Source organism: Erythrolamprus reginae, chromosome 1 (genome assembly GCF_031021105.1).
Source record: "Erythrolamprus reginae isolate rEryReg1 chromosome 1, rEryReg1.hap1, whole genome shotgun sequence".
NCBI classification, from domain to species: Eukaryota; Metazoa; Chordata; class Lepidosauria; order Squamata; family Dipsadidae; genus Erythrolamprus; species Erythrolamprus reginae.
The window spans coordinates 181961181-181976680 of record NC_091950.1 but is presented as its reverse complement, the minus strand read 5'-3'; the positions used below and the strand labels follow the sequence as shown (position 1 = coordinate 181976680).

The following is a 15500-nucleotide window of genomic DNA, read 5'->3' as shown; positions in this document are numbered from 1 at the left end:
TCATCTGAGAGCCATCCCATGTTATTGATTTAATCAGTGGCTACTCTTGCCATATGTAGCAAAGATTATACTATTGTGCAGTTTTGTTTCATCTCTAAGGGACAAATTCTATTATCCACATAAGGCATGTGAAGAGTAATAAACCCAACTTTACACAGGGGAATAAATAATCTGGTCTAAAACGCCATCTGTTTTACGTGGTCCAGAGTGTATCCTTACTCTGAATAATATGGTTCTCCCTGCTTTGAAGCAGGGAGCCTTGCCAGTCCTTCTGCTATGATAAGTGGAAGTGCTTTCTTCAATATTCAGAACTATAAAATGGGACATTGAGCATTAATGTCATTTGGTCAAAGTATCAGAGCTTGATTCTTTTTCAAAAGGAATTTCACTGCCATCTTTTTAAGGGTGGGAAGTATTGATGTTCGTCCATCGTGTTCGAAGAGGACCTTGACATCTAATGGGTTGTGGGCTGTACGCGATGTGTCTGCAGGTGGCTGGTAAGACCTATAAGGGTGGAAAGTATCAATAAGTGTGGAAAGTATCTCTAAAGCATTGACACTCATAGTCCCATCCTAGCTCAATCTCCCTGGTTTGTTCAAATCCTCAATTTATACTTGCAAAATATAGTAATGTCAAGAAAAAAAGACAATCAGCTGGGGGGCTACAGTATCAGTTTTTACTTCATTAAAACAAGAGTTTTAATGAAGACCAGATTACCTGCGGGACTGCCTTCTGTCGCACGAATCCCAGTGCCCGGTCAGGTACCACAGAGTTGGCTTTCTTCAGGTCCCATCAACTAAACAATGCCATTTGGCGGATCCTAGGGGAAGAGCCTTCTCTGTGTGGGGCCCGGCCCGCTGGAATCAACTCCCCCCAGACATTTGCACCCTCTTTGTCTTTCGTAAGAACTTGAAAACGCACTTATGTTGGCAGGCTTGGGGTCACTAGACCCTAGCCTCTGCCCAGTAATGTTTTGAATGTGACAGTATGCATGTGATTGTTTGTTTTTAAATGACGAGTTTGAAGATAATTTTTAAAGTAATGATTCTATTAATTGGCTTAGAAATGTTTTATATTGTATCTTTTTATCGAAATGTTGTGAGCCGCCCCAAGTCCACGGACAGGGGCGGCATATAAGTCCTATAAACAAACAAACAAACAAACAAACAAACAAACAAACAAACAAGAGTATAGATTGTATATTCTTTCAGTATAAATTGAAATTGTATTTACTTGTGTTCAGTTGTGATCATTACAACTCTATCACTTCAGTTTGAATCGCTGCCCACCAACATGTTGCATAGTTTCTCAGACTACCTAAGCACAGATATGGCAGTTGCTTATCAATATAATTCCAATATCTTGTAGCCCTTGAAACAAAACCTAAATAGCTACTCATACTCTCCCTACAGCACTTTTTTAAAAAGTTGGCTACACCCTTCAGATATCAATTCCTACATAAATCTCCTTGAGATGTAGCCTGCAGTCAATGATTTCTGCCTCTTGCACGTTGAGACCAATCTTGTTGCTAATTCTTTTTCATTTTGCTTTGTTCACAATTTAGTAGATGTTGCACATAATTGTAATCATTACCGGTACATCTTTTTTTATGTTTTATTTGCAAAACGTTGAGCTTCAGATGTAAAGTACTTTTGAGTGGTAGACATACATATTTGATTGATGAAAGATACGTGCAAATTAAATGTAAAGATTACAGTGTTAAGGTTAGGAAAATTAAAGGGGCATATTAAAATTTCAAAACACTAAAGAAAGGTATAACCTCATAAATTTTAAGTGCAGGAGTTTGATACTTAACTTGTACCATGTTCGAGATCTGTATATGAGTATATAATCACAACAACACACAAAATGCAATAAATAATGTGACTTTTTTTTTCTTTTTTCTTTTTGCATGGAATATGCAGAATGGTGGCGGAATGCAGATGTGCATTCCCGTACTGGCACTACATTTTTCCCACCACTACTTGGAATCTCTCCTCTGTTTGCCCCTCCTGCCCAAAATCATGACTCTACTGCATTCCACACAAGGACCCCAGGAAAAAGTACACGAGGAAGTTTGGAGAAAGGTAAGCTGCGAATGAGACATGGCCACAGCTTTCTCTCTGGGATTGGAAGAGGTGAATGTGTGTGCATGCATAAAAATATAGAGATATTTTATATTCCACCTGGATTTCCAATTCAGCTCAAATGTGTGTGCATAGACCTACAATAAATGGAATTTTTAATATTCTGAGTTTGAATAAATCTTAGAAATAATCATAGTTTTCATTACGGTCACAGACCAGCATTAAAAATAAAAGCATTAAAAACAAAATAAAAGCAGACAATATAATATATTATAATTAGTGGTTAATTATAATCTGCTTAATTTTGCATACAGTACAACAAACATTTTGCCATGTTCAAAGAAACTCTACTGGGCGCTGATCTGATAGCAGTAGTTGTACCTAAAAAATACTGTTTCAATGTTTCCTGGGTATTTTAATAGGTGAGGTGTTATAAAGTGAATCTGTGAATCCTTACAAAAGAAACAGTATAGCAGGACATGGACTGTCATTTCAGCTCAGAGAAGAACAGAGAAACTGAAAAAGTAGGAAGGGTTTTCTTCTTCCTTTCTGAGAGGCGGTAATCTGTCCTTTTCACATTAAAAAAATTATATACTTATGAATTAATGTCTACAATTATTCTTGTCTAGCACAGTCATTTTATTTGAATTTGTGATTTTCAAAGTGATATTTATATGGAAAATAGAGTAATTGGTTCTCATTCAATGGAAATAGGTAATTGGCTCTGCTTATTAAGGAATATAACATTAAAAGACTCAAAGTACAGTATATGCTGAAATTTTATTTTTTTATCAAAGTCACAGATTAATAATAGAATGCAAAATAAAAACAAAAAATATCTAAACATCATTCCTATATCTTCTAGAATCTAGATAAATAGATCTTATAAATACAGTGGTACCTCGTGATATGAACCCCTCATGATACGAACATCTCGAGATACGAACCCGGGGTTCGGAAATATTTTGCCTCTTCTTACGAACTTTTTCCGGCTTACGAACCCACCGCAGATCGCAAAATGGCACTCCGCTGGGCGCCGCCGCCCGGCTGTCACCTTTTAAAACAGTCGGGGGGCTTCTCGGCGTTCTCCCAAACCCGAACCCAAAACGTGGCCTCCAGGAAGGACGTCTTCGTGACATCAAAGCTCCGCCCATGGAATTCCCTATTGGGATTCCCACCTCCGTTTCAGCCTCCAGATCGGGAAAACGGTGATCACAAAAACGGTGCTCCGTCGGGCACTGCTGCCCGGCTGTAACCTTCTGAAACAGCCGGGCGCTTCTCGGCGGCCTCCGGAACCCAAACTTTTGCCAAACTTCCAGGTTCGGATTCGGGAGAACGTCGAGAAGCCCCCTGGCTGTTTTAAAAGGTGACAGCCAGGCTGCGGCGCCCAGCGGAGCGCCATTTTGTGATTTCCCCCCCCCTTGCACGCATTAATCGCTTTTACATTGTTTCCTATGGGAAACATTGTTTCGTCTTACGAACTTTTCGCCTTACGAACCACCTTCCGGAACCAATTAAGTTCGTAAGACGAGGTATTACTGTATTTAAACTAAATCATCAGATAAACACAGGACAAGCTGGAAAACAAATGCATACCCAAAGTGTACCTGCTATCATATATAACCATGCTATAGTTTTTTCAAAATAAAGCTCTTGTTTGAAATTTCCTTGAAGAGAACTTTCCTTTTTTTCCATTTTGCATATACAGTACAATAATTAGTATTCAAAATCCCAACACTAAATGCACCATCATTAACCTCAACCACCTGCTTGCTAGTCCTTGCACTAGCTGTATTTTGGCTCACATTAGATGGTATGGTATAGGTACTTGGAATCAATATATAGATTGTGCTAAATTAAATACAGATAGTCCTTTACTTACAACAGTTCACTTAGTGATCGTTCAAAGTTAAAACGACATTGAAAAAAAGTGAGTTATGACATATTTTCACAGCATCCCTATGGTTATGTCATTTACATTCAGATGCTTGACAACTGACTCACATATATGACTGTTGCAGTGTACTGGGATCATGTGATCCCCTTTTAAGAGCCAGGGTGGCGCAGGGGTTAGAGTGCAGCTAACTGCTAGCTGCAGTTCAGCAGTTCAAATCTCACCACTGGCTCAAGGTTGACTCAGCCTTCCATCCTTCCGAGGTGGGTAAAATGAGGACCCAGAGTGTTGGGAGCAATATGCTGATTCTGTAAATCGCTTAGAGAGGGCTGTAAAAGCACTATGAAGTGGTATATGAGTCTAAATGCTATTGCCATTTTATGACCTCCTGAAAAGCAAAGTCAAAGTGGGGAAACCAGATTCACTTAACAATCATGATACTAATTTAACAACTGCAGTTATTTACTTCAATAGATCGAATGCATCAATAAAAGTCATAAAATGGGGTAAAAAATGGGGTTGTACAGCGCCCTGAGTCGCCTCGAGAAGGGCGGCATAGAAATCTAATAAATAAATAAATAAAACCTCACTTAACAAATTTCTCATTTAGCAACGTAAATTTTGGGCTCAGTTGGGGTTGTAAGTTGAGGGTCTACCTGTATTGCAGTATTGGAGCTCGCATTGATCATGATGTGCCGATAGAGGTAATATTGGAAAAGAAACCTATATACAGTATGTTTAACTACTACCAAGATGGGAAGTTACGTTAATATTTTGCAGAAAATACAACACAAAGTCTTGTGATATTGTTAAATAATTGATAATTTGTTATTACATAAGCTTTGGTTGACCATAATCCACTTTATTAAATGGATCCATGCCAGTTTATATAAAAATGTTTGCTTCTCTACTAGCTACCACAAGATTCTAAACAGAACTAAATTTGAATGATATACCAGAATAGATCAAATGTTAACTTAAGGTTCACTTTGTTGAAATTTGTGGACTTTCTATCACTAGAGACCTCAACTTTCAAATCTGACTGCATTTTTAATGCTGATAGTTACTGTTTTAATTTTTTGGATTAAATAGAAAAATATTAAATGCAAACTTATCATCAGCATTTTTAAAATTAACAATAATAATAATTTTTATTTATCTAATCTATAAAATAATCTATAATCTATTATTATAATAATCTATTGTTATTGTTATTGTTTTGTTATTTTTATTTACATTTTTTGTTTGTTTTTCTAGGTGTTAATGGATCTGTAAATGGAAATAGTACCACTTCAGTATCAGGCATCAACACCTCTGTGTTATCTACCACCACTGCAAGTTCTACAGGACAGGCAAAAGTTATAACCTCAGTAGGAGGAAGCCGCAAATGTAACCAGGAACAAAATAAAAACCAGGTTCTGGATGCAAGAGCTGTGAAGATTAAAGACAAGGTATAAACAATGACAAAAAAACCCAGGATAAATTTTGACGTAAGATGTAGTCACTCAAATTGTAAGGGAAAATCCATATATAAACGCCATCCCTTTGTGAGCTATAAGTAGTGTGTATGTTTGCTACTCTGATGGTAATTTCCATGGGGTCATGAGGTTTCATGCACTCTTAGGATGGAGATATTTCATGGGGGTAACTTGTTGCTTGTAATATCTTTGATACATAAAGTTAGAAAAGGATCAGGTCTGAAATATGTATCATGAACAGTACTCTTAGACCTCACCAAGGAGCAGTTTTAACTATCCCATCATTTTCCTTGAAACAGGAAGGTGAGGTTGATGTTGAGAAGAACCATTCATTGATGGAAAACATGGAATAGCTAAAGCCATTCTGTATAAGTCAAGACTTCGCTTTTCAGAAATGCTGAATATGCATATGGGTAGCTGTTGTGTAGGGCACTGTTTCCCAACCTTGGCAACTTGAAGATATTTGGATTCAATTCCCAGAATTCCCCAGCCAGCGAATGCTGGCTGGGGAATTCTGGGAATTGAAGTCCAAATATCTTCAAGTTGCCAAGGTTGGGAAACACTGGTGTAGGGAATAACTTGCTTTAAGAGCCTGCAAGCTGAAAGGCTGTTCTGGTAGGGCAGGGATAAGCTTATGGGTTGCAGCTTCACTGATGCTATATTACAGAACTGGTTTTGCAGTATCTTTATGATGGAAAATTATAATAGCATAGGAATAATATACACTGCTCAAAAAATTAAGGGAACTCTTAAAGAACACATCCTAGATCTGAATGAATGAAATATTCTCATTGAATACTTTGTTCTGTACAAAGGTGAATGTGCTGACAACAAAATGAAATTGATTGTCAATCTGTGTTGCTTCCTAAGTGGACAGTTTGATTTCACATAAGTTTGATTTAATTGGAATTATATTCTGTTCTTTAAGTGTTCCTTTTATTTATTTTTTTGAGCAGTAGAGTATAGAATAGAATAATATAGTAACTGATTGGAGTAGTAAGATAAGCTTAAACAATGTGGGAAGGAGAGAAAAACAGAAATGATGAAATTCTGTATATACTTACTTGGGAATGTATTATACTGAAAATAGTCTACTGAATTGTTCTGCCGGCGTGTTTCAACCGCCCATAATTACAGGGTAATTAGTCCAGGAAGTCACACACCAAAGGAAAACCCAAAAGTTTTTATAAACAGAAAAAGGAAAACCCAAAAATTTTTATACACAGAAAAACAGAAACAGCTCCATTTTTAAATGTCAAAGGGATTTTCTGGTACACACAAGGCACAGGTTAAATACAGTCCAGTTGCTCACCCAACAACTGGGAAATTGAGTCCAATTCTAAAGTCCAGAGAGTCCACACACAATCCTGAACAGCAAAAACCACGATCTTGACGAAACAATGAATCAGATAAACTGCCATGAGGCTAAAACACCAGGCTGCACTTTTATCTGTAGCACTAATTACAGCAGCCCCACCCAACCACAGGTGGCCTCATTTTCTCTTGTAATAATCCTTCAGTTGTTGTCTCCTATGCATCACTCTGTGCATGCGTGGATGTGTCATTAATTCTTGTTCAGAATCTAGGGATGATACAGATGATTGATCTCCTCCTGGGCTGTCTGCCAAACTCCCCTCTTCCCTGTCATTCACTCTTCCTTAGTCAGAGGAGGCTTCGTCGGCAGATTCCATCGGGAGCAAAACAGGCCTGCAGCATGTGCATGTTTCCCCCACATCCACCTGCACATTCCTTGGAGCAGGAGCTGGGCCAGAGCTAACCACAACACTGAATATAATAGCTTTTGACTCATAGATAGAAGCAACTAATGATAGGTGATTCCTCAAATAAATAAGCCCTGTGCCATGCAGGGCTCTCTAGATCAAGGGTGTCAAACTTGCATCGTCACATGACATATTGTGACTTCCCTCCCCCTTTGCTAAACTGGGTGTGGGCGTGGCCAGCGAGTAAGCCATCTGGGCCACAGACCATGAATTTGGCACTTTTGCTCTAGGTGATAACCAGCACCCTGAGTTACATTTGGGAATCAGTTGGTAATCAGTTTTCACTTGTGGAGCAGTTGAGTCATAGGGGCATAATAAGGAATACCCAGCATTTCCAATACTCTAGCTTCCAAATTGATCTCAGGGGCATCGCCATGTAAACTGCATTACAGCAATTCATTTGTGAGATAACTAGGGCATGAGTGACACTCTGAAGGACTTTCCTGTTCATGAAAGGGGGCAGCTAGGTACACACTAGGCATACCTGGGCAAGGGCCCTCCTGGCCACAGCTATCACCTGCTGTTCAAGCATGATATGCCATTCTACCCATGCTGTAATAAAAATCTGTATGTATGTTCCCACCCACATCTATAATTTAATAATGTGTATTCAGATGTTTCTAGTCTGTATTTAATGTTTGTATGGCGTGGAGTGTTTATGAGCTTTCACATTTGGAAGCTGGTCTCTCAATCATGGCTTTATGCCTAACTTTTTCTTTTCTTTTCGTGCAATAGCACACACAAGAGCAATTACAGTATATAAAAGCATGTGCTTTTCAGTAAGAAGAAATAGTTTGTTCTTGCCAGATTGTCTAATGTGGTAGATATTACAGCAATTATTGGATGGGTAGGTGGGGTGATATAAAAACATGGCTGTTGCATATCTCCACTCTCTGTACGAACATAATTTCCTAAATTTAATGTGCAGTATATTCTGGAGCAACTGATTGAATCGTTTCTCTGAACAAAGATACTATTTTCCAAATTAATCTTTGCCAATATAGTACCCTTGATGTATGTCCCATTATAACTAGAACATACCAGATTCAGATCAGCAGGCCTGTCAGCTGGCCAGCATTTCATATCACATTTTGCAGCCTTCGTTTTGTTAGCTTTATTGCAGTGTGATTTAATGGTTAAGAACGTTAGTGAAAGGTTGCGTGCATATGTGCTTCACACTTTTTTCACCTCTGCTCCGTTCGTGCATGCACTTTTTCACTCTCTGTGCATGCACAGAAGGCTTTGTGCATATGCAGAGGGTTAAAAAAAAGAAAATTTTGGAGTGGTCATTCCTCGGTGGCAGCAGCGTCTCTTTCGCTCCCACGGAGAAACGCCGGTTCCCCGCTGTTTGGGGGTGCCGATTCAGTTTGAATTGGCCCAAACCTCCCTGGAGGGGAGGGGAAGAAGGGGACTTGGTTTGGTCCCTGTTTGGGGTCGGCAAACCCCAGGGTTGACCAGACCTGGAGCCTCCACCATCAGCGGTGCGAAGGTGGCTAGCCACCATTAGCCAGGGAGACTGCGTGTTAGAAAGAGTTGCTTGAAGAATTGAAAGTCATCCGGAAAAGAAAAGGGAATGTAAGTTTTGTGCTGGTGTTGTGGTGAGGAAAATTAACTGTAAAGTTGAGCATTGCTGCCGGAGGGAGAAATCTTTTTGTTAGGATGGTATGGTTGCCATCTATTGGTAAGGACTGTATTCGTGAGAAAGTTTTCCGAGTTGGAATTTTTTGTTTATTTAGACTCGGTCTTCATGAAACGTGCTATCTGGAAAAAAGTGCCTTGTTGGCTTTTTTGTAGGCTGTTTGTAAGCAGCTGGACAAAATTAGCCATTTCTTACATAAAGGAGAAGGAGATGGAGGAATTAAGAGAAATAAGAGACTTGTTGGATGAGCTTCGCATGGAGATTTCTGAGGACATTAAAGGTTTCCACCATGAAATGAGATCAATAATTGACATTGGAATTGGAACTGGAATAGGATTACAAATTGGAGATGGCAAAGAGGACATTGACAACTGTTATAATGGACTGGATGAATTTGGAATTGGAATAGAAAAAGCAGAAGAACATGAAGTGGGAGTAGAAGATGTACTAGAACAAGATGGAATTATTATTATTATTATTATTATTATTATTATTATTATTATTATTAATTAAATTTGTATGCCGCCCCTCTCCGTAGACTCGGGGCAGCTCACAGCAGTAATAGAAAACAATATACAATACAAATCTAATATTTAAAAACTAAAAATCCATAATTTAAAAAACATGCACACAACATACCATACATAAACAATACTATAGGCCTGGGGAAGCTATCTCAGTTTCCCCATGCCTGACGGCAGAGGTGGGTGTTAAGAAGTTTACGAAAGGCAAGGAGGGTGGGGGCAATCCTAATCTCCATGGGGAGCTTGTTCCAGAGGGTCGGGGCCGCCACAGAGAAGGCTCTTCCCCTGGGTAACGCCAGACGACATTGTTTAGTCGATGGGACCCGGAGAAGGCCAACTCTGTGGGACCTAACTGGTTGCTGGGATTCGTGCGGCAGAAGGTGGTCCCGGAGATATTCTAGTCCGATGCCATGAAGGGCTTTATAGATCATAACCAACACTTTGAATTGTGACCGGAAACTGATCGGCAACCAATGCAGACTTGAAACATATAAAGAGACAATTACAGAATGTGGAAATAAAAATAATTTTGGGATTAAGGATGAATTAATTGAGGATATATTACATATTTTTTGATGGTGTATAGTTACATGCTGAGGTGGAACAAGAGAAATCTGGGGGTAAAATTATAGAAACTTTTGAAAAAGGTTTGGTGGATGAAGATATCAATGCCCATGTCTTAAATGATGAGTATATTAAGCTAAGCACTGTTAAGAGAAGATATAAGCAAGGGTATCAGATTTTGCCAATATCAAAAGGAATGGCAATTAAAGAGTGGGAATTTGCAAAGAGGGGATTTTTAAAGGGGACTTTTTATTTAAAGAAGAGATGGGTGAGGAAGAAGAAGAGTAAAATGAAAAATAAAAAGAAGCGATATAAAAAGATGGGAGAGACAGATATTAAATATAGACAAGGAAAAGGGCTTTTTGACATTGGTTGATTGTATTTAGAATATTTTAGTATATTTTATAATACGTACTTTATAATATTTTTTTTTATTTTAATAGTTATTTTTGATTCATTTAGCAGTAGTAGATTTATGAATTTTGATAAAATTTATAAGTAAATGAGTCTTCGGAGAGGGGCGGCATACAAATCTAAATAATAATAATAATAATAATAATAATAATAATAATAATAATAATAATAAATAAGTAAATTAAATATATTAAGGTGACTTAAGTAGGTTTAATTTAGACTTCTAAGTTTTATTCAATTTGGACTAGTGTGTTAAAATGGGCTTACAGATTTGCAAATTAAAGTATTTGTTTTTATTGCTTAATTTTATTTTATCAAGAGGGGTTTGATGAAATATAATAATGGCATAATAATAAGTAATGAATTTAAATGTTTGTATTTGTTTGTTTTTTAATTTGATAAAGTATAAGTATATAATTTTTAGACTGATAAAATTAGATATAAGGGTTTTTAGTCTGTTTTGAGATTTTCACTGAGGGAAGAAGGCACTACAGCTTTGATATTAAGATTATAAGATATGAAAGATATTGATTTTACCAATAGTTTAAGGAATATTAATGAAGGACTTAATTAGACATTAATGGAGATTTATCTGGATGACGAAATTAGAAAGAAGGGAATAAGGGTGTGTGTGATGATAACTGAAATTAAATAGATGGGATTTAAGAATGTATAATTTGATTATATAAGGTTTACTAATCCAAAACTATTTTATTGTAACAAAAGAGATGGTATATTGCTTTTTGTATTTTATGATGTGGAGGAAAAAATAAAAAAAATTACTCTGAAAAATAAAATTGGTATCTGGGTGGGTGAGCGCCCCTGCCACCGCTACTGGTTCTCTGAACCACCGGCACCAGCTGCTACTAGTACGCCTGAACTGGGCCGAACTGGTAGTACAGTGTTCCCTCGATTTTCGCGGGTTCGAACTTTGTGAAAAGTCTATACCACGGTTTTTCAAAAATATTAATTAAAAAATACTTCGCGGTTTTTTTCCCTATACCATGGTTTTTCCCACCCAATGACATCATATGTCATTGCCAAACTTTCGTCTGCTTTTAATAAATATTTTTTAAAATAAACTTTAATAAATAAACAAGGTGAGTAATAATCTAAATGGTTGCTAAGGGAATGGGAAATTGTAATTTAGGGGTTTAAAGTGTTAAGGGAAGATTTGTGATACTGTTCCTAGCCAAAAATAGTGTATTTACTTCTGCATCTCTACTTCGCGGAAATTCGACTTTCGCAGGCAGTCTCGGAACGCATCCCCTGCAAAAAGCGAGGGAACTCTGTATTTCATCCTAGGTTAAGACAATGGCTGAGAAAGTAAAGGTTCAAATCCTTAACTTTGGGCTAGTAACTCTTTTAGCCTGGTTTTTCTCACAGGGTTACTGCGAGAAAAAAAATAGAGGGAAGATTATGTATGCTGCTTTTAGCTCCTGGAGTAGTGATGTTATAAATTCATTAAGTACATAGAATTAGATATCCATTTTGCAGATGGGGAGTTGAAGATAACGAATTTCCCAGAATATGGAAACAAATTGGTTATCTAAGTGCAAACCCAACTGATTCCTAAAATTCATGTCAGCTGTTTGTGAGATAAATCTCTGTGTTACTGCTACAGGAGTAAGAGCTGAATGTTTCCAATAATAAAACATTTTCAACACTCAACCTTCATTCCTAGAAACCCAGAAAGAAAGCAGTAGATAGTTCCAGCAACAGTGAAAGCGATTCTGGCTCCTCCTCAGACACCTCCAGTGAAGGCATCAGTAGCAGCGACTCAGATGACTTGGAAGAAGAGGAAGAGGAAGAAGAGGAGGAAGAAGATGACGATCAAAGTGTTGAAGAAAGTGAAGATGATGATTCAGATTCGGAGAATGAAGCCCAGCCGAAAAATAAGAACAAGGTGTGTTCGTATCACAAACTGCCTCAAATTGCTAGATTTGGTTTTTTTACAGGGCATATGTTTGGTTTATGGGAGTCTGTATTATGAGGTTGCATTGGGTGTCATAAATTATTAATTATTAAATGGGCTCCCTTTTGAACTTCTCAGCATGGTTGGAACAACAGGAGCAAGTTTTAAATCTGATGCTTCTTTGTCCTGATGTATTAACTTTTTGGGTTACATGAGAATCAAAAATCCCAAAGTCTGTATTAAACCACACAGTTATTCACAGAAATAGCCAGCTGTTCTCAGAAACTTTCGTATTTTAAAAACTGATTGAAACCAACAAACGAATGTAATGAACAAAAGATATCGGGTTTTCGTAGTCTCTGATGATTTACTGACATGAGGGTAAATGCATTTTAGATTGAACAGCACATTTAAAATGCAAAAAAGGAAGGAAGGAAGAAAAAGAAAGAAAGGAAGGAAGGAAGGACAGGAAAGGATAAGGAAGGAAGGAAGGAAGGACAGGAAAGGATAGGGAAGGAAGGAAGATAGATAGATAGATAGATAGATAGATAGATAGATAGATAGATAGATAGATAGAAAGGACAGGAAAGGATAGGAAAGGAAGGAAGATAGATAGATAGATAGATAGATAGATAGAAAGAAAGAAAAGGATGGAAGGAAAGAAAGACAAAGAAAGAAAGAAAGAAAGAAAGGACAGGAAAGGATGGGAAAGGAAGGAAGATAGATAGATAGATAGATAGATAGATAGATAGATAGATAGAAAGAAAGAAAAGGATGGAAGGAAAGAAAGACAAAGAAAGAAAGAAATAAAGAAATAAAGAAAGAGGCACAGCATAGTTAGTCTTCTATTCTTGAAAGAAAGCCCCTTGATTTCAGTAAAATATGTTCTCTGTTTAGGATAAAAAAGTAAGTGCCTTAAATTAGCTGGGCAAAATACAGGCTTATATTCTTCTAAAATGGGAAATCTAGGTTGTAAACAGGCCCATGGCTATTAAGCCAATGAAAGACTCTATGTCGCAAAGGTTTGGATGTCCTGAGCGTTGCCATAACTACTGAATTCTGTTTACAGCTCCTCTTTTCCTAGCAGAGCAGTTAACACTGTCCAGTAACCAGAATGTAATCTTTAATGTTCTGTTAGGTTAATCGTGTGGCATACATTCAAAAATAACTGATTTTTCCATAGTATTTTTTCACTACCCTCGAAACTGTAACTTGATGTAGTAAAAGGACTTTGCGGGAAATAAGCCAAAGAAGATATATTGTAACGTTATTTTATGCTTATTACTAGGTAAAGTAGTTATGAGTGGATGGGTGTGCCTCCCTGCCTGTTGTGGGTGTGTGCCATTGACAATCAAGTATATAATTTGACACTCAAGTATATAATTATTCTGTTTGGATGAAATAATGATAAATAATTATTATTCCATTATTAATTATCTTTTGGGGTTCATTTGAAAATAATTTGTTATCTGTAGGCCCTTGTATAGATATAGTACCAATTTATTGTTTTATTTTTCTCAAAATCACAGGGAGGTACCCCTTTTTATGTCCAGGACCTCACAAATCCTTTAATCTTGGTATTAAAAAGGCCTGGGGGGCGGGGCGGCAAAGGAAGTTTCTTATATTTTATGTTTGGTATGTATGTGTTGTATGGTTTTAAAATTGTTGGGGTTTTTAATGTAATTTTATTATTAGATTTGTTCCATTGTTATTATTACTGTTTTTATTATTGTTGTGAGCCGCCCCGAGTCTTCGGAGAGGGGCAGCATACAAATCTAATAAATTGAAGTGACATCTGACCAGAATATCTCCGAGACCGCCTTCTGCCGCACGAATCCCAGCGACCGATCAGGTCCCACAGAGTGGGCCTTCTCCGGGTCCCGTCAACTAAACAATGTCGGTTGGCGGGCCCCAGGGGAAGAGCCTTCTCTGTGGCGGCCCCGACTCTCTGGAACCAGCTCCTCTCAGAGATTAGAACTGCCTCTACCCTCCTCACCTTTCGCAAACTCCTTAAAACCCACCTTTGTCGTCAGGCATGGGGGAAATGAGATATCTCCCCCGGGCCTATACAATTTATGTATGGTATGCTTGTGTGTATGTCTGTTTAATAATGGGTTTTTTAATATTTTAAACTGTAAATTATTAGATTTGTTATAAACTGTTTTTATTGTGTAGTGAGCCGCCCCGAGTCTGCGGAGAGGGGCGGCATACAAATCTAATAAATAATTATTATTATTGTTGTTGTTGTTGTTGTTGTTGTTGTTGTTGTTATTATTATTATTATTATTATTATTATTATTATTATTATTGAATTGAAGTTCAAGCCTGTCTTATTCTTGGTGGTTTATCTTTCAAGCACCTCTATATCCCCATCAAGCTATTTTTTCATATTTACAGGTGCTAATGCATAGTGGACCAGACATGAAAGGAGATGGACAGAAACCCCAGGAAATGCCCCAGGAAAAGAGACCACACCAGCCAATACCTCTTGCGTCTGATAGTCAGACTCACTCATCATTCCAGGCCCAGCAGAAGCAGCCTCAGGTTTTGTCACAGCAGCTTCCCTTTATTTTCCAAAGCTCTCAGGCAAAGGTGGAATCTGTGAACAAACACACAAGTGTAATACAGTCTACTGGATTGGTGCCCAATGTGAACCCTTTGTCTTTGGTAAATCAAGCCAAAAAGGAAACTTTCTTAAAACTTATAGTTCCTTCTCCTGATCTACTCAAGACTGGGAATAAAAATACCTCTGAAGAAGCTAGCGCATTGACCATTGATGTCAGATCAAACCGGGTGAGACGAATTTCTCTTTTATTATGAACTTTTTTTGAAAAAGTGGAGGCTTTGTGTATGCATGTTCATTTTTATTTTGTTTAAATTATATTACGTATCTGCAGGAATGATAACTATGTAACCGTCGGTACAATTGTATATGATAAAATGGTTTAATAGGGTTACATTATTTTGGCTTTAGGGGAAAAATAGAAATAGATAAAACAGGAGCCCCTGGCACAAATTGCCAGCTTTCAGCCTAACCTGTCAGCTTACATTTTGGATGATTTTTTATTTTAAATTTTTTTATTGGTTTATTTACTAAATTAACAACAAACAAAAAATACTTAAAAGAAAACGTGCCCAACACCAATAAAAACCCCACCACCATTTAGGGGGTTAAATTATTTGCAATAAGTTTCAATTTCTTCC

The 15500-nt window shown here is 37.6% G+C and overlaps 1 protein-coding gene across 25 annotated transcripts in view; it reads left to right on the top strand.

The window, feature by feature from the left end:
* BAZ2B (bromodomain adjacent to zinc finger domain 2B) overlaps nucleotides 1-15500 on the top strand; it is a 318653-nt gene that overhangs the window by 207255 nt on the left and 95898 nt on the right. For all 25 annotated transcript variants that reach the window (XM_070731603.1, XM_070731601.1, XM_070731595.1 and 22 more), the window contains 4 exons: nucleotides 1926-2087; nucleotides 5239-5432; nucleotides 12066-12287; nucleotides 14694-15089. In XM_070731603.1, coding sequence (XP_070587704.1) covers nucleotides 1926-2087; nucleotides 5239-5432; nucleotides 12066-12287; nucleotides 14694-15089 — 974 coding nt within the window. The remainder of the gene's footprint in view (nucleotides 1-1925; nucleotides 2088-5238; nucleotides 5433-12065; nucleotides 12288-14693; nucleotides 15090-15500) is intronic.